The 25,746-nt window shown below is 42.2% G+C and overlaps 1 protein-coding gene across 2 annotated transcripts in view; it reads right to left on the bottom strand.

Annotated features, from left to right (window-relative positions):
* NALCN (sodium leak channel, non-selective) overlaps window positions 1-21,237 on the bottom strand; it is a 303,251-nt gene extending 282,014 nt beyond the window's left edge. For both annotated transcript variants that reach the window (XM_045081349.1, XM_045081348.1), the window contains exons 1-3: window positions 21,098-21,237; window positions 5,172-5,318; window positions 2,010-2,192 (exon numbers count right to left, since the gene is read on the bottom strand). In XM_045081349.1, the coding sequence (XP_044937284.1) occupies window positions 2,010-2,192; window positions 5,172-5,279 (291 nt within the window). In that variant the 5' untranslated portion in view covers window positions 5,280-5,318; window positions 21,098-21,237. The remainder of the gene's footprint in view (window positions 1-2,009; window positions 2,193-5,171; window positions 5,319-21,097) is intronic.
* Between the last annotated feature and the right edge of the window lie 4,509 nt (window positions 21,238-25,746).

Raw genomic sequence — 25,746 nt, 5'->3', positions numbered from 1 at the left:
AGCAAGTTAGAACACTTTATAGAGGAGCCCATAGTGACAGCAAAAAGATGAAATAACATAACAAAGCATGAAAATAACAAAAAAAAATGTGCAAAATATATGTAAGGAGAAGTGTAAAACATTCCTGTGAGACACAAGAGTGGACTTAATAGGATGGAAAGAGCTTCTGATCGGAACAGGAAGTGCCTGTGGCCTGAATAGTCATGAGCAAAGATAATCATGAAAGAGGAAAAGTAAATGTAATTGACATCATCTAGAGCTAATACTCCCAACACAAAGAGTACCCAAACCTTGAATGAAAAATAGTAACAACTTGAAAATGGCCTTTGTATACAGTCACGCTCAAATCAACCTCCCTTTAAAAAGGGAAATTCAAACTAAAACTACACTGAGTTACCATTTTTCACCCATCAGATAGGCAAAGGTCCAGAAGTTCTACAGACCATTTTGTGGCCTCTGCTTGGGGAAAGAGGCACCTGTGTACATCGCTAGTCAAAGTCAAAATGGTTCAGGGAATATGGAGTATATAGAAACTAAAAATGGAATCATCAGGAAGCAGTTAGTCATGTCTAGAATGTAGAATGTTCTACAAGACTCATTTTCCCAATGGACTGATGACAAGAAATTCTTTTTTTTTTTTTTTTTTTTTTTTTTTTTTGCAGGATATGTAGGGTTGAGAATCAAGGGGCATAAAGAGACTTAAATGAGATTTAAAAATATAACAGATATATTTCTTAAAGCTTGTTTGGCCTGATTCAAAGAAGCTAACTTATTATAATAGGAAATGTTTGAGACAATTGGGAAAATACATCTATGACTTGGGTACTGGCATACATTAAGACATTGTTGTTAATTTTGCTAGACACAATAACGGCATGACGGTTATGCTAAAAAGAAAGTGTCTCAGTCAGTAATGCATGAGCCGTTACTTCTGAAATGACCTGGTTTCTGAGACTTGCCAAATATCGATAACTGTTGATACTAAGTTATGGGGATTCATGACAACTATAATCTCTACTTTTGAGTAAACTTAAAATTTCCCATAATAAAAAGGTTTTCAAAGGTTAAAAATGAAAAAAAAAAGTAATGTGCTGGCTGTGACCCTTCTGTTTTAAGGATGATACACACTGAATTATGCATAGAGAGATGTACTGACCCTAAGTAATTTCATGTTATGCATCATCTCATTAGAATCTTGAAGTCCTAGTACAAAATAAGGTCCTTTTCCACCAAAATTATGTAACTGGAGATGCTGATATAGCAATAAAGGAAGAGCTAGGATTTGAGTCAAATCTGTCATTTGCAGACTTTTACTGTCCCTTCTGCTATTTCCTTATAGCACTGGCTCCCTAAATAGTATAATTTCAAATACTTCCCAGAGAAAGTGTCATCTACCTATTTTTATCCTCTGCGTGCAGGTTAGGAATACACAGAAGATATCCTTTGACAGAACTTTTCTTCCTTTGCTTTTTCCGTCTTTTCCTTTTTCTTTCATTTATTTCTTGTCTCCCAATGCTTCCACTGCCATGCCATGCCTTCCTTCTCCTATACTCCTGCTTTCTACCTCATGCCCTTTCTTTTCACTCCTTTGTACCTTCAGGACAGTTCAGGTTAATGATATCCTGAGTGTCGTCACACTGTAACTTTATCACGTAACATTTATTCCACATCCTGTAAAGCCGCAGGTGCCACGTTTGGACTCGTCCCTATGCCAAGCCACGGGTTTCCCCTGGAGGTGACATAATGGACCCTATTCCGGCCATGGAGCCTACAGACCGACTCTCTCACTCCTTCCTGGATATCCCAAGGCTTTGTGTCTTACACAATTTATTTCACTTTTTAAATATTCGTATGCATCATATTTTCACCGGTCTCTGGAGTTATGCTCTATTTAAAAAAAAAAAAAACTACAGGATGGATAAGGAGACGTTTTGTGTGATGGAAATTAATCTGAAAATACTATTAAACTAACTTGGATTTTCAAAGCATTTTGGTTCTAGAACACTCACCTTGACAATACCCCGGATGTGCATTTTTGCTATCATCTCTGCCGTGTAGAGAAACATCAGCAGAGTATCCAGAGTGAAAGTCACATACTGCAGAGGAGGGTAGTGCTCGAACGTCATGGGCGTGTTCATACAGACGGAAATGACGCTGATGATGGCACAGATGCGCAGCAAAGAGTGAACCCACTGCAAAAGAGGCTCAGAGTTCTCATCTGACACCATAAAATGAGGCCTTAAACTTGCATTATAAACCACAATATTTGGAAAATAGAATCTCGAGATTAAAATATTTCATTGGCATGGAGAAGAGAGAGTAGGAAACTCATGTCTGTTAAGTGCATACAATGTGCTAAATATTTTCCCATATTTTACATCATTTAATTCTGAAAGCAGCCTAATTTCCACATGCACACATGAAGGCAGAAAGGTCAAGAGACTTTTCCATGCTCCCGCAGTTAATGAGAGCCAAGGGCTTATTGTGAACCTGAGCAGGTTACTTCAGTGCCTCTGACCTTCCCAAGGCATTGGGCCACAACATAAGGAGCTTCTGGTCCCGTTAAAACATGGGTCAGTACCTTACTCATGCAAAAATGTCATGTGCCATTATTTTTATACTTTTTATATATTATGAGCACCTAGAATTATATTTTACTTACCGTAACTTCCCTGGTCATTAGCAGAGTGGTCTATCCTCCTGGATTGCCAACATTTTAAAAAATGACTTGACACGTAACATTTCCCTTGTGTCCAGTTTTCTTTCCATTTATATCTTGTATCTTGTATTTATATTCTTGTATAAAAAATATATTTCGAAATCTGACCTCATCCTACATTTTCAATATAGACTTACTATTTTAGAGAATGTTTTGTACAATTTTAGCCCTGGGAGCTTTCCCAAAATTCTGAAAAATAAGTTTCTGTGCAATTCTAGGAATGCACATGCTGTTCAAAGATTTTCCTCAACTTCAACATAAAGAGTAGAAATAATAGATAAACATGTATATGCACATCTGTGTGCATATACATGTGTATACATGTAAGAAATAAGATCACTCACAATATTTTATTATAAAAATGAACACCTAGACTTATAATATTAATTATAATATTATATAATATATTAATAATAATAATAATAATAATATTCCTTGCGTCTGCATGCTACCCCCACACACTTAATCTTACTAGTTAATTAATTAGTACACAATACTTAAACATAATGGAAATATGTTATTTATTGATGATGCTGGATATATCTGCAGTCATGTTAATCTTTTAATATTAGGCTCCCCTCACCCAAAAAAAGATGTCGTGGTTTCATGGTGGATGTCTTCTCAGCTGTACAAACTAGCAAGGACCCCTGATGAAAAATTGAAAAGACTGTCAGAATTCTGAGGAGACTCAGACACTCGTGGGTTATAATATTAATCTGACAGTTTTAATATTTGCATGAAGACATAATGCCATTTATTCTATATCATGGAAGTCACTGATGACTCAATTCATTTTAAGGGTTGATGTATTTCTCATGCAATTTGGAAGCCCTTCAATAAATATCAGTGTGCGAATTTAGCCCTATCTGGATCTCCAACACAAAGGATCTAATTACACAAAAGAGCTTCAAAAGATGGGTTCTTCCACAATGAATCTATTTTGAATTTAAAGAAAGTATCCTAATAAAGCATTAATCATTTTAGTTAGTGCTTCCAAGGCTAAATCTGTAATGCTACCTTCCTCAGCCTTCTCAGAAAGGCTTATAGGTGGCGGACACTAAGAAAAAATTTAGTGAATGCTTTATTCTCCATCCTGTTCAATTCTCTAGCCATGAATGGCAGACCTCCTATGCTTAAGAAATTCTGTGGGGCTCTGGGGCCACAAAAATGTTAAACACGTTTCTGACTCATCACTACTTAGCAGTCTGGTAGGCTTAACATACACATACTTACATGCAATATACGTTTTTAGTTACATACAATGGTAAAATAGGATAAGCGGAAAGAGAAGAGGTTCATTCTGTGCGTGGTGGAGACAGTCAAACGAGGAAGCCTTCAGACGCCCACAGGGGTGGGCTGACATCCGAGCCAGGCCTTCCTGGATCAGGAGGACTCGACTCATCAGAGGCTGGGGAAGGCCTCCGGGCAGGAAAACAGTGTGAACTGGCTGGACATCTCAGAAGAACAGGGAGACCCTGGTGAGGCTCCAGGGGCCAGTGTGTGCAGATCCAGGAAAGAACCGTTGCCGGCGGTGAGAGCCAGAATAGAAAAAGTGCTCCCTGCACAACTAACCCATGTTAATGAGCAACGTAGGTAAGAGAGATGTTGCAGTGTCTACAACGCAGAAAGGCAATGTGAACAGAAGGGGAAAGGCAGGAAGAAACCTGAGCCTGCTGGACACGTGGTCAGGAGGGCAGATAAGCTGGAGAAGCCTGGAGAGGGTAGGGAGCCCGGGCAGAGGACTTGTATCCTGGTCAAGGGAAAGACAATCAGTGCGTGGGGAACAGTTCATTCCCGTACTTCGGCCTCTGCTGGGAGTCCGGTCCTGAAGGGGAGCCTGCTCTCTGTGGTTGGGCTGAGCTTGCAAGACCCGTGACCATGCCCTTCCTCCTTCTGGCTGCCACACGATCTACCCCAGTGACACTGTTCTAGATGTTCCCCCCACGTTCTCCTCGGCTTCATTAGGCAGAAGGTGACGCAATTCTCCAGAGACACTACCCACTATCTCGTTAACCTTTCCTTTGAGTCAACCAACTCTTGCCACTCTGAAGGTGACCTTTAATTCCAAACATCTGACGATCCCCTCCTGTGCTGAGAACTCATGGAAGAATGATAGAACAGATGACTATGTGGGACTCAAGCTTTGGCTCGGACTGAGAAGGAGCAGTATCAGTGTATGGCATGACTCTGGGGACCATGTGCACGGGGGGGGGGGGCAGGGGGGGAAGGAGGGAGCAGACCACCTAGCAGACCTGCCTGTGTGCATGACCCCCCGCGGCACCTCTTTATTTCATCTGAATGATTCTCCACTTCCAGACTTCCAGACTCATCCATATTCTACTGCACCTCAAACAGTCATTTCAAAGCCAAAGGTACGTGATTTTTGAATTATATGAATCCAATTTCCTTTATATCAGCATGCGCTTCTCAGTTTTTCAAAAAAGGAACTTACTGGCTTGTTAATCCAGAGTATGTCAGCGTTGTCTGACAAAGATTCATCGGGACCAAAGTCCGTCACCGGCTGGGCCTCCACCCGGGAGCTCTGCTTCCGTTTGAGCATGCTGAAGTTAGTTTGGGGGAGCCAGGACAAGACTGCAGTCTGGAAGCAGACAGACAGTTCCGTTAGTCACCGAAACCATCTCCACGCCGACCGCCTCACAAACGGAGCCCCCCATGTATGCAAATGCATTCGTTAATTAGACACGCGTTCTACTGTATGTCGGAGTATATGCAATATGTGCAAAAAGAAATTTTAAAAGGTTAAGATAAAAATATCAATCCAAGCTTGTTTCCCGCCCCCCCCCCAACCCAATAGATCACCCTGTGCATTTCATGAACAGGTTGCATCACTTTGTGCATTTCATGAGCAGGTCAGATGGCGCTAGTCTAGATTAACTGGGGTCGAATTGCCTTCTCAGATATACATATTAGCAGGAGGGTTTTTGAGGCCGGGAGCTGTCTCCACTTAGGGACGGTCTGTGCCAGAGCACAGGTGACCAGTCCAGATGAAATACTCAGATCCTCCCCAGGATTTTCCCTGGACTTAATTTAACACGACATCTACAAACATCGACTTCCAATGATAGTTTCAAAGTTCCCAATTTCGTCCCTGACATAGAGGATGGGGGACAGGGAAAATGGGGCAGAACCTCCTCTAAATGAACTTTTTTTTTTTCTTTTGCAGATGCTGGTACTGCATCAGCTCTTCCAGGCACCTTGAAGTAAATACAAATCCTACCGGAGGGAGACCAGATGCCCGCTTGCCAGGTACATACATTTCCCCAATTCTGAGTCATCCACATCTTGCTGTAAGTGTCACTTCTGTCTAGTCACTGCTACTACCTCCCACAGTCCAGCGGCCATGCAAGAAGAGCCCAGGTATGCCAGGCCCTTAGGGCACAGATGCCAAACAAGTGAAATACAACGGAGGAGATAGATGGCAAAGGTAGGCGGTGCCTGGCTACCCTGAGTGCACAGACTTATCTGATCTGGACTGAACCTCTAAGGAAAGGAGCAAAGCCAGCGGTTTTTCAGGATATGTACTATGCTTTGGACACTTAGCAATGATATTTTACTTAACCTTTACAACAGACAACAGAAAGGAAGACATCTCGATGGAAGGAGAAATTCCAGCCTCGGGCAGTTAATGACTTGAGCGCGGCTACCCTCGCAAACTTGAAAGGCAGAAGCTTCTCCGTGTGCCCACAGAGACTAAGCGTGTGTGATGGACCAAACTGGGACTGAGGACCGATCAGAGCCATGCAAGGCCCCTGAAGGAAGGGGAAAGGTCAGGGCGGCACAAGGCCGAGGAAATGCTGGGTCAGGGAAACAGTGGTTTGACCACCAGGAAGCAGCCACTGGTTCTCCTCCTGGCTGCTCCCTGGGGCTGGACTCGGGACTCTAACTGAAGGCCAATGAGGACCCCTCGATTCTCACGGGAGCACGAGAAGAATTTGCAGGATCTGTTAATACACGCAGCTGCAGTTTTCATGGGGAAAGAGAACTGACCACAGCAGCTTTGGACACATCAGCCTTGACTCTGATTCTCTATGTCTGAGTGCGTCCTCCTATGTCCAGGCTCTCCTGGAGGCACCCAGGTAGGTGTGTCTGCCCAGCCCTCCTATTCCCAGAAGACATGAAGCTAATGGGCTTTAAGATGTGCTAGGTATTTCCAGGCTATCTTGCCCCGAATATTGGATTTGAATATGGGCTTTGCAGTAGGCTGCACTAATTAATTTTATTTTACATAATTGGAGTTAGGGACTCTTGACATCGATATGTAAATATATGCAGAATATTCAAATTATGCTTGTTCTCTGATTTACTATGGAAGGAAACATCTGGTGGCCTCAATTTGGGATGCTTCTTGAATGACAGTTTCCTGTGCACCTGAAAACGGGATACAGAATCTTTTAGAAATCCTTCAAGATTACACAACACAAAGGAAATAAAGTGTGGTTGTATAAAGTTGTTCGAAGGTGGTACAAGAAATTTTATAGACCTAGCCACCAACCATAATACCTTTTACACCGAGCCAGTGGAGACTCGTGAATGACCATTTATTGATCTTATGATCTGGCCATAAGTTACGGTCTGGAAAATTTTTTGATGTATGAATACGATATCTTCATATATGAGTACCATGCAGCTTTTATTATAAATAGAAGCAGAGCCAATTTTTTATTATGTTTTTGTTTATGTAAAGAAGTAGACATCCAGAATTATTGTTTTTAAATCTCTATTTTTGACCCACAAAAACCGGTTGTTCATGATGAATGATACTAATCATCATAGTTTGACCCTAATTTTACCTACTGCAAAAATGCCACCAAATTAAACAGTGCCCAAGAAAACCATCTGTTCAAACTCCTATAAAACTTGGTTAATCCACACACATGTTAAAATAAACTAGCTCCTGAATCACTGAAATATTGACTGACAATAATATCAAATATTAAAATAATAATAATATCAAATATTATTTAAAGCACCCAAGTAGTAAAATAAACACAGATTATAAACAAATGAAGAGTTCAAAATTAATTTGAGGCAGTTGGTTATAAAAATTTTCCTTTATACCCAGAAATATGATTTTACACATTTGTTCATGTTACGTCAATATAACTAAGTACAGCAAACCTATTATTCCCCTGATAAAGAGCGGCAGGGATATTTAAGTATCCTAGGTAAGCTGATTATTTGATAGGAAATTGCTTCTGTGTATCTTAGCCTTATCACTATGATGTATTTATAACCCAATACATTTTTTCTTCTGTTTACAGAAGTGTCCTTCATAAGGCAGTGCACTGAGTTTAAAAAGCAAGACTTCCAGTAGCTTTTTCACCCTTATTAAAAGTAGTTGGTATTTGGGGCACCGGGGTGGCTCAGTGGGTTAAAGCCTCTGCCTTCGGCACAGGTCGTGATACCAGGGTCCTGGGATCCAGTCCCACATCGGGCTCCTTGCTCAGTGGGGAGCCTGCTTCTCCCTCTCTCTCTGCCTGCCTCTCTGCCTACCTGTGATCTCTGTCAAATAAATAAATAAAATCTTTTTTAAAAAGTAGTTGGTATTTAAATAGTTCAATAATGAGAAAAGGCTGCACAGTTACAATACGTTCACTGATAAATCCTTTACTTGGAAACAGCTAATGGCAACTCCAGGAGAAAAGATATTTTGGTTCATTCCTCCCTTTTAAATGGCTAAAATCCGGTTTCATATTCTGGGATAGCAACCTCTGTTGGCATACGCTTTCTTAGGACATTCCAGCTCTCTCTTGACTAACTGCAATGAATAGATTCTATTTTCTTTAACTGCATGAGAGACTGTGGACTTCAAGAAACAAACTGAGGGTTTCAGAGGGGACAGGGGGTTGGCCTGACGGTATTACGGACGGCATGTATTGCATGGAAAACTGGGTGTTACACCTAAACAACGAATCTTGGAACCCTACATCAAAAACTAATGACATAACGTACGGTGACTAACATAATTAAAAAAAAATAAATTAAAAAAAAAAGTGTTTGCAACACTATGGGTCATTTCTTCTCCTTGTAACTCTCTTGGGTTTGCATTAAACTCTTTGGAATCTTCCATCTTCTAAATGATGGTTTACAGCATGTCCTTTACCTGTTGTCCCCTGTGTCTGTCCTCTGTACTTAACTCCTTAAATGAGCATCTGCTCCTACAGTTTCCATCACCATCTGTCGGTGTCTGGGTCCTGAGCTGTGCATCTGTGCTGCTGCTTGGCCCTCTGATACAGGCCATACTGACACCATCACCACTGGAAATTCAACAGGGCCAATGGGTATCCGTCCAACATTCCCTCCCCCCTTTCTTCTCAGCTCCCAGATCCTCCTGCCCTGGGCTCTTTGGGTCCTCATGTGCAGGTCCGCAAATGTGCAGAAGATTCTCTGTCCTGACGTACACGGTCCCTCTGGCTTTAGCTCCGTACTGGAGTCCATGCTGGGCCATGGACTTCAGGTCCGGACTGCCACAAACATCCAGCTTTCTGACTGTGTCCTGTCCTGTATATCAGAAATCAACTTCCCAAAACACTGACCTGGTCTCTCCTGTAACCCAGAAAAGCTCAGCTTGTCTCCCTCCTTCTCATTCATTAGTTCATTCATTCATTCCCACAGGAAAGACTGCATATCTGCTTCCGTATCCGGCACTGTGGCAGGTGCTGGGTACCCAGCAGGGAAGAGCAAAGGCACTCAGAGCTCGTAGCCCACCTGCTTTGTTGAGCTTCATGTTGTAAAAACACTCGGTCCCGCTCAGGTTTACTTACGCTTCCGATCATACTCATAACCCACATGCCCCACTTGAACTGGTTAAGTGTCCCAACACTCCCACATCAGCAACTGTACTCTGCCTGTGTCCTCTTCATGGTCAGCTGCGAATCCCTCATCAGTGCTTTGTATGCCCTAGCTGAATCCATGAAGAGTTTTTAAAGGAAATAAAATGTTCAATATCATCCCTTGGACTTCTCACCCCAAGCTTTACTGTTTGATCTTTAGAAGAGCAACCTTCATGGCAAGCAGAAGTTTCTCATTCATTCATGCTTGCATAAAATGCATTCATTCATTCATTCACTCGTTAAAAAAAAATCCCAACCATTGTGTTAGGTGATAGGAATTTAGCACTAACAAAACATAGCTGGTCTCTCCTCTTAGAATTCCAATGCTCTGTGCTCCTGACACAGGCAAACAACAAGTCTAATTAACGACAGAGCAAATGATTAATTAAAGGAGAGCCTCTCACTCCTGCACCTTGTTCTTCAACTTTCACGTATTGGTATTCTTATTTTCTCACTACCTTATTGCTAGCACTGCCCCACCTCCCAAGGCAAGAGGTGTATAATGAACGGTTGATTCCCAACAGGCACCTGCGTCTTCACTGTCAGACATGACGAGATTCACGTAACAAGCAAGGGCAGTGGACCACTCCCTCCCTGGACCTCAAATACCTACATCTTAAGTTAAATGAAAAAAAAAAAAAACAAAAAACTTTACTTTTTATTTTCATTACTCAACAATGCAGGATAACTAGAAAAAATATAAAAACAAAACGAAGAACAAGGTGAAACCCATCAGGAACTCTACTTCTAGAGACTCAATTATTTTTTTTTTAATTTATTTATTTATTTTCAGAAAAAACAGTATTCATTATTTTTTCACCACACCCAGTGCTCCATGCAATCCGTGCCCTCTATAATACCCACCACCTGGTACCCCAACCTCCTACCCACCCCCGTCACTTCAAACCCCTCAGATTGTTTTCAGAGTCCATAGTCTCTCATGATTCACCTCCCCTTCCAATTTCCCCCAACTCCCTTCTCCTCATAAATATCATGGAGACTCAATTATTTTTGCTAAGTATTTGTTGTGGGCGTACATTGTGCCTGTCCCACCTGGGGTCAGGGGGGTGGGGGGCAAAGTGCTGCAGACAGGGCGATAATCAGATATACTCTCTCTCCTCCTTGAGCCAGGGCACCTACTCTCCAATGACATATGGGCTGAATCTCTACCATCTTCTTTTCAGTACATATTTTTCCATGCATATATTTATTTTTAAATGGCTGCTTAAACACTGTCTTGTAACCAGTTGTTTTTTCTAATTTAGCAGTATCTTGTGAACATCTTTCTCTGTCAAGAAATATGCATGCACAGAAAATCCTAACTGTTAAACAAAAACCACCTTCAAACATCTGCCTTTCCTTGTCTTTCTTGTCTCTTAAGCTCATTTACATCGTTATATGTGCAAGGACTTGCCAGGTAAACAGATAAAAGGGCATTTTTTCTAGATAGGGTACCAACACTGAATTTTCAGGTGAGAAAGGTATCACTATGTATTTTGGAACACAACTGAATTTGATGTTTTCAATTTTTTTGAACATTACAATCTTATTTCTTTCCTCAAGTATTCCTATTTATTTTTTGTTGTTGTTCTGCTTAAATGGCTACAGAACCTAAACCAACAAACCACTGAGGTCCATGTTTGAACGAGTTTTCTGCCTTTTCCCATATGCAAACTTAAATAGTCACTTGTACTTCAGCACATCATAATCACAGTTTGAAGACAAAGGGGATGTTTATTCCTGATGCTGGAACTGCCAAATACCATTATTTCTGTAAATACAGACTCTACATTTTGGCTGGCCAAATGTCCTTCCCAACAACAGAACAGGTCCATTCAGAACAAATGAATATAGCATCATGCATTTTATGCCATGCTTATAAATTAGGGAGCAAACCCCACTATTTTTGTCTTATTTTCTGTGATCCAAAATCTCTCTGCCTTGCCTCATGCTTCTCCACCCCATCCGCTCATCCGCCCTCTGGTTCCCAGGATATGGTAGCACCCTACTGCCTTTGAGGACTGCACCCCGCCTGCCAGCGGAGTGTCCTCTCGCACCATCTTGAATGGCTGAAACTCCTCTAGTTCTGCAAGCTCATGTCGTCTTGGATCTCTCCTAGGGACACCAAGGACCTGTGTCCTGTGCTGCAGCAGTAATCCACACCCACCTTCATGAGCTCACCCCTTACAGCCTCTTCAGCCTGGCACACAGCACTTTCCCACGCGGACTCCAACTGCCCAGCAGCTCCTGCCTAGTGGTGTTCAATAATTACCTTTGATCTTAATCATCAAAACCACTGAAGGAAAAGTATTACAGACAGGATCGTATACGAAGCTGAATATATATTCCCCAGTCTGAATGCTTCACAAAAAAGAAAACAATCATGAGCTCATCAGTTGACTTCCCCTCAAAATCTGTCAACTGCCATGTAAAAACAGATTCCTTCCAATGTCTACTGAGGGCCTGTCAGGTGCCAGGCTTTGTTCTAAGCACATCGTGCTTCATGTCATTCCATTCTTACAAAGACGTTTTCGCAGATGAGGGAGTCTGGGCACAGAGATGAGCCAAGATCTGAACCAAGACAATGTGGCTTGCAGAGCTATTAAATTTAAAATTAACTACACTCTAACTCAGAGTGGTAATAAAAAGAAAACTACTTTTTCAAGATAGTCTCATCATACAACCTAGTGATTATAAACTCACTTGACATCAATTATTTTTTTTGGGAGGGGGGAAATAGTATAGACATTTTTCATTTCTTAAAATTGAATTCATTTTTATGATGATTCATTTTATGGTTATTCCAGCCACACGATTAAAAAAAAAGTGCCCCCTCTTTTTTTTTTTCTGGCAAGAATCTTCAAATGTCTCATGGACTCTATCTAAATGTCACTTTCAGGTTTCTGAAGTCATTATTCATTATCCAGTCTTTTTCCTCTAGGGTGAATTCTAGAAATGTTCTATTATGCTTTTATTATCTTTTCTCTAAATTTGGGGGGGGGGACGAGAAAAAAGCATTTACTAATATCTAATAATTTTACATCTCCCAGGAAACAGAAGGCTATCTTAATTTCCTACAGATGGCAGATTTTTTTAATTTCTTAGAGTTTGTTTTAGTCTAATTTTTTTTTTTTTTTTTAAGACAGAGAGTGTGTGTGCCCATGTGAGTGGGGTAGAGGTAGGGTCAGAGGAAGATGGAGAGAGAAAGAGCCTTAATCAGGCTCCATGACCAGCGCTGAGTGGGACACTGTGCTCCATCTCACAACACTGAGATCATGACCTGGGCTGAAATCAGCATTCAGATGCTTAACCAACTGAGCCAACCAAGCACCCCTAGTCTCATAAATCCTTGACTGAATATGCTGAGAATGTGAAACTAGAAACTAGATCCCACTGATGACACCTTGGCATAAGAGTATATCCTTTCTGCAGAGAATGTACCAAGGCAAAAAGAAGGAGTTTATTAAAAGAAGTACTCTTGCCATACTCAAAATCCACAGCTCAGAATATGGTCAAGGTTGTGGTTTTGTTTTGCGGTGGTTCTTCCAGTAAGGAAAATCCATACTAAATGGAAGTTACCAGTCTGAATGAAGGTAGCAAGTGGTAGCTGTTTAATCTAAAAGTTTCTAATAATAATACACTGGGTCATCCTGAGACGTGGCTGGCTGCTTTCTGGATGTTCTCAGAGAGAATTACTAAACATTCTGAAATTTTCAAAAAGGACTCCCGCACCGTCTGGACTTTGCAGGACATTACATCCCAAGAAACTTCCAATGATAAAATCTATTATCGCAGTCTTGAAATTGCTCCCAACTTTATGCATGTGATCGTAATTCTTAGGGTAGGATGATAGTCCATAAACCACTGTTCATTATGTTAGAGAAGAGTCAAGCCTTAAATTCTGTGTTCTCTTTTGTTCCTCCTCTTCCACTTAAAAGATGAACTCAAACATTTATGGAAACCTGACTCTGTGCAAAGCGCAATTCCAAGGCCTTACTATCTTTGAAGTAATTTTTAATATTACCTCCATTGTGCAGATTAAAAGTCTGAGGCAAACTTGCCCAGTGCCACATGAACTGGAAACAATTTTAGAATTCAGGGAGTCTGAATTTCAAGATCTTTGGTAAAATTCAAAGGTTTTACAACAGTCATGAAATTCATTTGTGATTTAAAACAAATACAATATGAAAATAATTATTAGTTGTGAAGCTTGCACAGAGTACACCTAACATTTTCCTGAGAGTTTATGGCATATGAGGCTAAGAGCTCTGCGTAGGTCATCTCACCGATTTCTTGCCCTGCCCCAGTGAGGCAGGTGCTCTATTCATCTTATTTTAGAGATTTAAACTGAGATTGAGAGGTAGTAGAAGCGTCCTGCCCACCGTCACTTTCTGATTTGACCCCATGATCCTCAGCTGTCCACATCTTTCGGTCTGACCTTTCCAAGGCTTGGTGACTAGAATCTTCTTTCCCAGAGATCAGGGATGGAGATTCTCCAATTCTTGACTCCTCCATGTCTAAGTGGTGACAACAGATTGGAGCATGGTGGCCCCTAGAAGTGCAGGTCAGTCTTCGCAGGCCACTCTCAAGCAAGTCTGTCATTAGTCCCCTCAGCTCATGAATTTTATGGGCCTCTAATTGGCTTCTGCTCACAGAAAAGGGAAGTGGCTGTGTTTTTTCTCTCTCAAAGTAGCCTGAGTTTTATGTCTGCTCCAGTGATCAGCAGAGCACATCACGTTAGCGGGAGAACTAAGACATCATTGAAATGTTGACCCCTGGGTTCACAGCAGCAAGCTCTGACTCTCTCTCCAAATGCACTTCTCATTTGGGTGCTTACTCATCTACGACTTGGTCCTGGCTAAATCAGGATGTAGCCCGGCAAAAACAGAGGGCTACACGCATAGTCCAGTCTCAGCAGAACACAGGGGCCACCCAAGACGGGCCACCAAGCAGAGGAAGTGAAACATTTCAAAAGGCCACCTCTAAACCCAGCTCTTCATTCTCTGTTCCTTTTGTCAGCACACTGATTAAAAACAGAACTGAGGACCACAGGGGAGGGAAGGGAATCTGAAGGGGGAGAAATCAGAGAGGGAGAGGAACCACGAGAGATTTTGGACCCCGAAAGCAAACTGAAGGATTCAGAGGGGAGGGGGTGTTGGGGGAGGGGCAACTAGGTGATGGGTATTAAGGAGGGCGCGTGTTGTGATGAGCACTGGGTGTTATATGCAGTAATGAATCACTGAACGTTACACTGAAAACTAATGAGGTACTGTACAGTGGCTAACTATCAAAAAAAAAAAAAAAAGAAAGAAAGAAAATGGTCCCCCACTTTTTATACTGGTTCTACTTCCCAAATCCCGAAGAAAAACAGCATATAACTTTTTTTTTTCTGGTTCTTTCTATGAATGCTTCAAAACTGTCATTACTTCACTAAGAATTCTGTTCTGTTTCATTTTTGTTTGTGAAAATTGAATTTCCTCTGACCTTTAAAAATCACTGGATTTGGAGAGGACCTCAGGATGGACTAGAATGGCTGAGCGCCCCTTTGCGGTTACTGGCCCAGCCCCAGGAGAGGGCACAGGCCTGTCTGTGTGTCACCTAATCACTGTACTGATTACGAGTTGAGGCAATGAGCCTCTGGCCAGATCCCTACTCAGAAAATACAATCGATCCTTTTAACAAGCCTGGTCATTCACCCCAAGTTTAGAAAGGATATACACTTAAATTTTTGTGACTTATTCTGAGTACAGTTTGGTGAAAAAAAAATCTCAGGAAAAGAATGTCAGTTAGAAATCACCAGAGGTTGAAGGTGTGACTTTGAAAGGTCACATTTCCCAATCTCGGAAGAGTGCTGTAAAGGTTTCCCCATCCTCCACCTGGCCCCAGGGCCTTGAAGGTTTTCCTCTACCAAGAGTTCAAGGATAGGCATTTTGTCTTGATAAACTGCTAGTATCACTTAAATATTATGAGAAATCAGAAAAGGAGATTATCTATTTTTAGGGTGGTTGCTTAATCTTGTAATGAATTTGCAAAGAACAAAGAAGATGGATGGTTTAAAACAGTGGTTTTCAAAACTTTACCAGACTGTACTCAAATAAGATGGCAATTCAAAAGGAGTTTCCTGTGGTTTTTTTGTTTGTTTGTTTGTTTGTTTGTGATTTGATTTTGTAATAAGAATCCATCAAGTTTAGACAAAGAAGGTGAAGGATTTCCAAACAGTAGTTTTCCAAAGACTGCTGAACCTTTGAATCATCCAAGGAGGTTCTCAAACATCTTAATCCCTGGAGGCCTTCACACCAGGATTACTAAGAACCTTCTGGAGTGGACTATGGGAAGTGGTATTTTTAAAAAACCCTCCCCATGCAATTTTAACACACTCTCCCAGAAGTGGTCCCCATTAGTGATGGGGTCACTAATCTAGATGTTCAGAAGAGCATTTTAGTACCTCCGGAGCTTATAGTTCAGCATCAAGACTGGTTGTTTGGGGATAAAAATAAGAAAAGACTAGTTCTAAACAACTGAAACAAAATAGAAATCTGAGACAGAAATTTTGATTTATAACTATGTGTACATATAGTATATTCTATTCTTGAGTTTTCCTCAGAAACCATCAGAATTTACTAAAAAAAAAAAACTATATGGAAAATCTTTTCTATACAAGAATAGGGTTTTGGTTTTTGTCTTATGAGAAAGTAACTAAGAACTCTTTTGCTTGGCTTTTCTCCTACAACATTTTAGTCTAGAATATACCTTGAAAATGGCTATTCATTACTTGAAACAAAGCAAAAACAAATGGTCTAGTTCAACTAATTAGGTTTTAAAATTGCTTTAATTTTTACTTAATAAACAGAAGAAACATTTTTTGAGGTTCTCTAGAATTTGATCTTTTTTTTTTCCTCCATAAAGTACTGACATATCGAATCGAAAGAAATGGAAAGACTAATTCAATGAAAGGTGTTTCCAAATCCAAGAAGCCCTCTTTCTAAAAATTAAATCCATGGGATGCCTGGGTAGCTCAGTTGGTTGGGCAGCTGCCTTCGGCTCAGGTCATGATCCCAGCGTCCTGGGATCGAATCCCACATCGGGCTCCTTGCTCAGAAGGGAGCCTGCTTCTCCCTCTGCCTCTGCCTGCCATTCTGTCTGCCTGTGCTTGCTCTCTCCCACTCTCTCTCTCTGATAAATAAGTAAAATATTTAAAAAAAATTAAAATTAAAATTAAATCCATTACTCACAATACTTTTCTTCATCTCTGCATTTTAGCTCCTGGGAGGAATAGCTAAGGTTAAGTTTTCCTACTTGAGAGATTCTCTCATTTTAGATTAACCTTAACTTTCATAATACAGATTTAATAGTGTCTTAAGTCATCATTGACTTGTATCTTATCTGATCGAGGCCTCCGTAATTTGTCTTTTTAGGAATATTAAGTAATTAAAAAAAATCCTTACCCTAGTTCAGAAGTGACCCACGAAGTTGACCTATCGATCTCATAATTACTACAAAGAACTGATTAAAAAAATAATGAAGCAAATGATTTAACCAATAGATACTGCTCAGTGAGCGAGAAAGTGGTTAGTTGTTCTGTCTAGGCATCCTAAATAGGAAAAAAAAAAAAAAAAACAAAGAAACAAATAAAAACACCCCCCAATCACCCAAACTTAAAATTCTGGATTTATTTTCCACCCATGCCCTCCCTTTCCTTCTACTGATTTGATCACCAGGATCTCTTAACATTTGTTCTGCTGATAAATCTACTGTCCACTTCTTGGTTTCCATGATCATAGTAGGGTTCCAGGTACACATCCTTAAGACTGTACACTCATTTTCTCCAGCACCTTCCTTCACTGATCCCCACTGTTATTTTTCTCCTTCTTCTTGACCACATTCTTGAGATCCTGTGGATTGGCTACACGCTAATGTGCCTCAAACCCTGGAATGCTCTGGCTCTTCGGTTCTTTTCTATCACGTCTAAAGCTTTCCTACTTTATAACAAATTCAGGTGTGTTTTTTAAACCTTACGCCCTTTCTTGTCTTCTCTAGTTCTGTCGTGTTGTTTTCTTTACTTCCTAGGTTGAAACGCTAATTTCTTATCCCATCATAGGTCACAGAAACCTTTGAGAAAACAGTGCGTCTAAGAGCCATGTCTCCCTGAATAGATACACTTAGGAATACCCTCCGCTAAAAATATTACATTGCTGTGAACACTGGTATGGCGGGAAGGCTCATAATCGTTAGTAACTTTTATTGCTTTAAGGTTCTTTTTTCTCATCTAATCACCTTTCAAACAACTGTCCTGTAACTTACATTCTTCTCTTCCACCTTTTCTTTAACTTGCCTCATATGTATGTCTTCCTCTTTTTTTCTATTTCATTTTTGACCCTGTAGGAGTATCCTGCAAGAACTATCTTCTGGTATTATTCAGAATTACACAATTTCAGGATATGATTTTACTGCTGGCTGATACTTAGTTTCGGAAAGGTTATATGAAGGCAGTCTGCACGTCCTCTTTGTAGATAGATAAACACTTCTTCCTTTCTCTTTTTGTTGTTGTGATCACCTCGGTCAGTCTAGTTAATACCCATGACCATAGTTTATGATTTTTTCCTGTGATGAGAACTTTTAAGATCTACTTTCTCAGCAACTTTCAAATATATGACACAGTATTATTAACCACAGTCACTGTGCTAGCCATTCCATCCCATGACTTAATTAATTATTTTTTCTAACTGGAAGTTTATACTTTGAGCCCCTTCATCCATTTTGTCCACCCAGTAAATAATTTTTTAACTTGATCAGAATACCGATGGGATATTTTTCTTTTTTCAGATGCAAAGTGTTTGCTAGGCTCTAACAATATGTTAGCCACTTTCTGTTAGTGCTTCCGGTCCATTATAACCCATTTCCATCTGCATATTTGGGTTATTTGTTTTCACCTAAAAGAAAACAGTGCTCACATTTCACTAAGAACCTGGCTTATGGTCAGGGAGAGCACTCCCTGTGTGTCTCTGTTGGCTGTCTTCCAGACACATCATCCTGTTTGAAACAAAGTCTCCCCTTCTCTTCCCTTTGCATAATTGAAGAGAGGTCCCCCACTCAGCCTCTGCAGACGGGCTTCCCTTGGCCATGGTGTGCTGATTTCTGGACTTTACATCTCCTGACTCTTTTCCTGGAAGCCCCAGTCCCGCACCTCTCTCTGGACCATGGGGTCAGTCCCTGTCCTTGGAGCACATTCCATCTGGTAAGTCTGCACCAGCCCCTGGGTCTCATGGAGAAACCACTTCAAGAGTTAACTTTAGACTTCAGCCTTTCAGATGAAGTTCTGCCTGGAGCCCTGCTCCTCACTTTTTGCACAAGTCAAAAAGGAACTGTGGCCTGAACCTTGGTTATGCCATCCGTCCATCTTTCCAGTTCCATCTGTGGTGAATCCACCAGAAATGCATCAGAGTCCACACCCCATGAGCAAATGGTCTTCCCTCCACTGTACCCATGGGGTGCAGGTGTCTCACTATATAAAGTCCTTTGATCATTTATTTGAAGTCTGAGTAGGAAGCAAAAACCAGAATTAGACTCCTGGGCTGAAAAATCATTATTCCTAAAAGACCTTGCATTCACTTACTTTTTTTTTTCTTTTCACCTGACCACTTTTACAACATTTTTACGATTTTAAACTAAGAAGTATATTTTATCATCTTGATTTTAGATGAATTTGTTAAAAGTCAAGTTTTTACGTGGTGCAAAGGTTATATGTCCAGGATATTTTTTTAATCTTTCTTTATTCCTGTAAAAGAAGGAAAGCGATCCACATATATCAAAAAAAGGCAGATTTACTGCAGAAACATAGAAAACATCTTATTCAAATTTATATCTTTAGGAAAACAGCCTGAAGATAGAGAGATAAACACACACACAGACACACACACACAGTATATCCATAATATAAATTTCCATAATAATTTTGATAATCAAATACTTTTGATATGTTATTTTTAATGATGAGAAACTGGAAACAACAAATGTCCAGCAACCAGAGGTGTGGCCACAGAAGTGAAGTTGTATTCCTGGTGCACAGTCTTACACAGCTATTTAGAATTTGTTAAGTAAGAATACTGTATGGGGCAAAATATGCTAAATATGTTAAAATATGCTAAATATTTACTGGGAAAACCAGTATAAAAACTGTACGATGCCATGATTCTAACTATATGAAGTCATGTAGTTTTTAAAAGACTACAACAACTACATAGAAATTATAATCATTTGTGTTCAGTTATTAGGACTACGGTCGTTTATTCTTTCTTTGTCTATCATCTCCGTCATTTCTTTCATGTCTAATGATTTTGAAATTCAAAGGATAAATTTTTAAATGTTTAATGTTTGCATACAAAGCTTCTTGCGTGGGTCTTTGAAGAAGGTAAAAATCAAACAACACGAGAGTTAACCTTTAAAATGTTGATCCATTTTTGGAGGACAATTCATAACCTTTTTTTTTCTATATATAAAACAAATATGAACGTGCATGCCCAGGAGTGTACACCTGCCCCTTCTGACTTCATTTCCAATCAAATCACAGTTGTAGCGATGAAAATGGGAATCACAAACTGTTAAGATTAGCCACCTGTTAATTTCTGCTCCCTGTTAAAGGTCTTCTCCAACCCTGGCCTTGTTACAGCAGTCACTGGTCCCCAACTCCCATTTCGTCACCAGGGAAATCTGGGCCTAGCTGATGACTACACGCACGAGATGAAGACCATAACCTTCCGGAGGCCTGAACCGATACGTGGACGCGTACACATCCTTGATAATATACTCCCTAACAATTATGGGTCACCCTGGAAGATTTATCCTATGATACTTCAAGAATGTATAAGGACCCGAGTTCAGAGCTATCTACCATGCGTGATGAGGAACATTCCGAGTCAGAGGGACAACCCCTTCCTTGTTCGGGGGTTCTGGGCCCGTCTGGAGATCCGAGCCAGTCTCCTAAGGGCTCAATGACAAAACGCTGTCGCTTTTGCAGGACCCCGCTTTGCCGGCTCGGGTGGTCACCCTGACAGCGGCTCGCCCGGGCCGGTTCATCAAAGGAGGGCTCCCAAGCGCACCGCGCGCCGCACGAGCCGGGTGGAGCCCAAGGCCCCGGCCCCTCGGGAAACCTGCTGGAGCACCGCTGCCTCCCGCCCGGCGCACGCTCGCCCTCAGGGGCGGAGGGGCCCCCCGCGCAGCGCAGCCGCCGCGGCCCGAGCCACCTGCCCCCGGGCGCCCCGCGGGCAGGCCTGGCTCTGGCGACTCTGGCGGCCCCCGGCGCCCACCCGCGCGCTGCCCGGGCGGGGACGCCGCAGCCCGCCGCAGGGGCAGGGAGGGGCCTGGCGGCCGCCCGCGCCCCTTCCCGGCGGAGGCTAGGGGCGCCCCTCCTCCACCCCACCCCCCCCCCCCCCACGCCGGGCCCTCGCCCCCCGCCCCCCACCAGCCCTGCCCCGCCCGGCGAGGGCCACCAGCGCGCGCGCCCGGGCCTCAGGCGGCCGCGACCAACCTGTAACCCCAGTGCTCGCAGCGGTCATGGTGCCGCGGGCGCGGCGGCGGCGGCGGCGGCGGGTCAGGCGCGGCGCCCACCCCGCGGGGACGCGGTCCCTCACCTCCCGCGCTCCGTCGGCGCGCGCCACCCGGCCGGGGCCGCGGCTCGGCGCTCGGCGTGCGGGCGCGCGCGGCTGCCACCCGGGCGCGGGGCCTGCGGGAGAGGGGTGCGGGGTCAGGGCTTTTTGGTCTCGGCTTTTTTTTTTTTTTTTTTTTTTTTTTTTTTTTTTTTTAAATCAGAGTTGTCTTTGCCACAGGGGCTGCGACGGCGCGGCGGGCGGCAGGGAGGGAAGGGCCGGGGAGGCGGCGCGGCGGGCGGCGGGAGCGGAGGGTCGCTGCCAGCAGGTTCCTTCTCTCCCGCGGCCGCCGGCGGTCGGTCTCCCAGCAACAGCTGGGTTCTCCTCCGCCGGCTCCGCTCGTGGTCTCGGCCTGACCCCGGCCACGGCCGTGCGCCTGGAGCCGGGCACACGCGGGGCACACGCAAGGACACTGCATAGGGACGCGCAGGGCCCGTGTGCGTGCGTGTGTGAGCGCGTGTGAGTGATCCGGGCTTCGCGGACACGGTTTCTGAGGATGCCGGCTAGTCTCACCTTTTGAGTGTGAAATTGCGAAATAATGAGCGCACAGGTGACACTTACAGTCTCCTGAACACGTCCCCATTTCCCCTTAAAATGAAAAATTTTCGCTATGTGGCTGAGGCGGGATGTCCATCCAAAAATTGATGGTCACCTGCGTGCGCTGTAAGGGTCCGGGACAAGAGCTGCGCCTGCTGTCTTCTGCAGCTTCTCGCCAACCAGGTTTAGGGAAATCTTGGAATCTTGAGCACCGTACGCAGGCCAGGAGGGCATCTTCTCTGGGCTGTGCTCCCTGAAAACTCAACCCGGGGCGGGCATCTTGCCTTATAGTAACCCACGGAGGAACCCCTGAGCGATTTAGACATCATCCACGTAGGCACACACATAGAAGGAGAGAGAAAACTGAACGAAGCTTTCCCCTAAGAGAGAAATTAGAACTCCTGAACAAAGAACAATCCCTTCTCAGAAAATATTATAGCCCAAGGGAAGAAAGTAAAGTCATAAGCACATTTTTAAAAAATGTATTTTCTGGTTATGTATATTTAATTAACTTACATGGAGAAAAGAAACCTAGGCACAATCTATTCACTTCAGGCCAACATTAGCACCGTTTTTTTGTTTTTGTTTTTGTTTTTGTTTTTTTAAGGAAATTTAAAAACAATTGGCATTTCAAGAAATGCAGAAGCATGTGGAAGAAGTTTTTTCAAATATCTGAAAATTTTAGAACAACTATATAAAAACCCACATTTCCAACAAATGAAGAAATCATGTGGAAATATTCTTCACAACACAAAATGGAAAGCAATTTAAACATTAATAAATCTATAAACAATTTGTTTAGAAAAACTACCCATTTGTTTAATCCTCTTACTTCATTGCTCTCAGTTGTTTGACTTAATGCTCGTTTATTTCACTTTGTATCTTTAAAATATACAGCTGTGCATTTTTTTCTAGAATTTGTCGAGTCAGAACAATCCGTTAGAAAACCATATTAATGAAATAGTCAAGATTTAGAAATTTTGTGAATGAAGTAATAATGGCATCAGTTTTAGTAATCTCAGCAACACCCCTCACAATCAGGTATTTCAGACCCTTATCCATCCCTGATTAAACTATGGCTGTGTGAGTATCTATAATTCGCATTTAGGTGCCAAACAACCTCATGAATTATGAAAAAGGCCTTGGGAAATGCATGCACCAAAGAAGTGATGGAAAAGCTCACTATAGGCCTCCCGGAATCTGTAGGAACTTGGCATTTTTGGAGAGTAGACAGTCATCATAAAAGACAGATTTTTAGTGTCCCAAAAATCACTTTATTCCTCTACCTACTCATCATCCCTTGCGTTTTCTTATTGGTAAAATTAGGGAAGTGCAACAGGCTCTGTAGCTAGATTTATTGCTGTAATTCAGTGGAAGTGAATTGCTGTTCTAGGAGTTCAATACCATTCACAGGTGTGTGTTGTTTGACTTGCAAAACATTTTTGACAAATTAAAATCAATTGCCAACATTGAAAACCACGAGATTTTCAGTTTATCCTAAAAAATAGGAAGATCTGGGCCCATCAGGCGTGCATTTCCACGTGACAGAGAGCAGCGGTTGATGTCCTGTGTGTCTTTACAACAGGCATATTCCTCCCTTCTCCATTTGCCCCTTCTCCAAAGGGCCTGTTTCAGTGCCTGCCCTGGAGAAAATCTGAGTGTGAGAGCTTATGTAGTTAAATCTGCGTTCAGCAGTATGAGATCAGGGAAGGAGTGCTGTCAAGCGGAGAGAAAACCCTCAAATACAGGGAACTTTATAATACAGAGGATGAAGCCATGCCAATGTACTACCAAGATAGTAAACTATGAACTGGGGAAAATTTCGTTCATAGTCTGGCAAGTGCTTAGGAATGGCTATGACACTCAAGATAGTAAGAATTTAATGAAAATGGGATATTTCTTCTCAAGAACTCATCTGTCCCTACTGTTTATTTCTATCTAAAATTAGTATCCCACTTGACACCATAGTGAGTAACTGAGAAAACAATAACAATTGCTAAAAGAGGAATTTAAATATCCCTGGGTGGGGCGTGGATCTGGTGCCTGGTTGGCTCAGTCGGTTAAATGTTGGACTACTGATCTCAGCTCAGGTTTTGATCACAAGGGTCATGAGTTCAAACCCCACATCCAAGCTGGATGTGGCGCCTACTTACTTAAAAATACCTTTAGGGGCACCTGGGTGGCTCAGTCAGTTGGGCATCTATCTTCAACTCAGGTCACGATCCTGGAGTCCCAGGATTGAGCCCCACATCGGGATTGGCCTCTCACCCTGCTCTTGTGTTCTCACATACCCTCTCTCTAATAAATAAATAAAATCTTTAAAAAAAATTTTTTTTTAAACTTAAAAATAAATCCATGGGGGAATGCCATGTGCTTTATGGGAATATAGAAACCTGTTTGACTCCAGGATTCCATTAGATTAGATTCATGTGTAAATGACACAGAAGTTAAGATTGGTTTTAATCTGTACACACTTGCTTATACTGGATTGACATATGGCTCACTTGCCCCTAAATATTGATGAGATTGAATTTCCTCTGTTGGAGACACTTGGGGCAGGGAAACTGAAGGTCCAGAAGACATAATTTAAAAATATAAAAAGGCGAAGCAGGAGGCATCTATCTACTGCTCACTAACTCACAGATTAGCATGTTCTGAATTCAGTCTATACAGAATAGATGCATTTTGATGATGGAGAGCCGGAGGGAGGCTTACCACAGTGTGTTTCCTAGATGTCCCAGCAGGAAGCATGATATTGAGTGTCTCTGGGGTGTTCTTGTCTTCTCATGAATCAGCTTTCCAGGCAGCCACAAAACATTTGCTCACCACTTAAGTATGGCGAGGCTTTGGAAGACACCTTGCATGTTACCTTTTCCTTAAAACAATGTTTCCTAAACTTTTTGATAATAAGGATCCCTGGGATGATCTTAAATATTTCCGTGAAGATTCTGATTAAGTATTTCTGGAGTGGGACATACAACTATGGAGAATCTGTCTTAATAAAACAAGTATCCCTTTGAGCAAGGTCATTCCAGTAGCTGGCACTGGTCCATTACCATTTTTTCTTCATAGACCAGAGTGGACTTGCCTACTTTTTTCCCTCTCCTGTAAGTCCTATGCACCTCCATCATCATATGGACACTGGACAAGTTCTAGAATTTTGATAGACCCTGACATGATGTAGCTGTGAAAAACATATGAGTCCAACTAGGTGGTCAAGAACCATCCGCTGAGTCAGACTTGAAGGCCAGATGGCCAGATGGCCATTTAATGTTTCAAGAAGTTGTTGATTGCATTTAAATCAGTCACAGATAGGGGATAGGCTCATGACGCCCTTCAACAGCGAATAGAAGAAGGAAAGATGCTGGTAAACCTCGGACAGAAGCGGTGACTCTTCACATGGGCAAAAATATGTTGGAGCAAGAAATGCAATCAATTTCTTTTATGGAAGGATAAACTGCCTAGTAATGGAGGAGGGATCCAGAGGACAAGCTGGAATTTGAGAATCATACGGTGAGAAGTGTGGTCTTCACACTATGCTTACGTTACAGATTAATTTAAAAGAATTCAGAGCTCACCATATTGCTCTACTTCATGTTTTCAGAGAAAAGGCTGTGAAATAAGGAATAAACAACACTGCTACTACGAGGGGAGCAGACCAGAGGTCTCCTTGTACTGAGCAGTAGCTGAGCCAATCGCCCAGAGAAACTGCTGCACTTCTGAAAACAAAGGTCATGTTTTAATAGTGTTACTCAGCAAGAAAATGATGCATGTTTGGACTATTTCATAGTAAAAGTTGCCACCAGATAGAAGCAAATCTTTCAGTTCTGAAAATGACCTTGAAGATCTCATTTATTGTGTAAAATATCTTGTAAGTTCATGATAACCAGGGCCTCAGACACCCCCCCCCCCATTGATGCGGGAGGGCACTTAACAAGACAAGCCACCCAGAGGTCCTGGCCCGGAGGTGAGGGATCTGGAAGGGGTGACAGAG

This window comes from Mustela putorius, unplaced genomic scaffold (assembly GCF_011764305.1).
Source record: "Mustela putorius furo isolate JIRA1106 unplaced genomic scaffold, ASM1176430v1.1 tig00000551_pilon_pilon_pilon, whole genome shotgun sequence".
NCBI lineage: Eukaryota > Metazoa > Chordata > Mammalia > Carnivora > Mustelidae > Mustela > Mustela putorius.
Note: the sequence above shows the minus strand (reverse complement) of the source record. Positions and strands in the feature narration are given on the sequence as shown.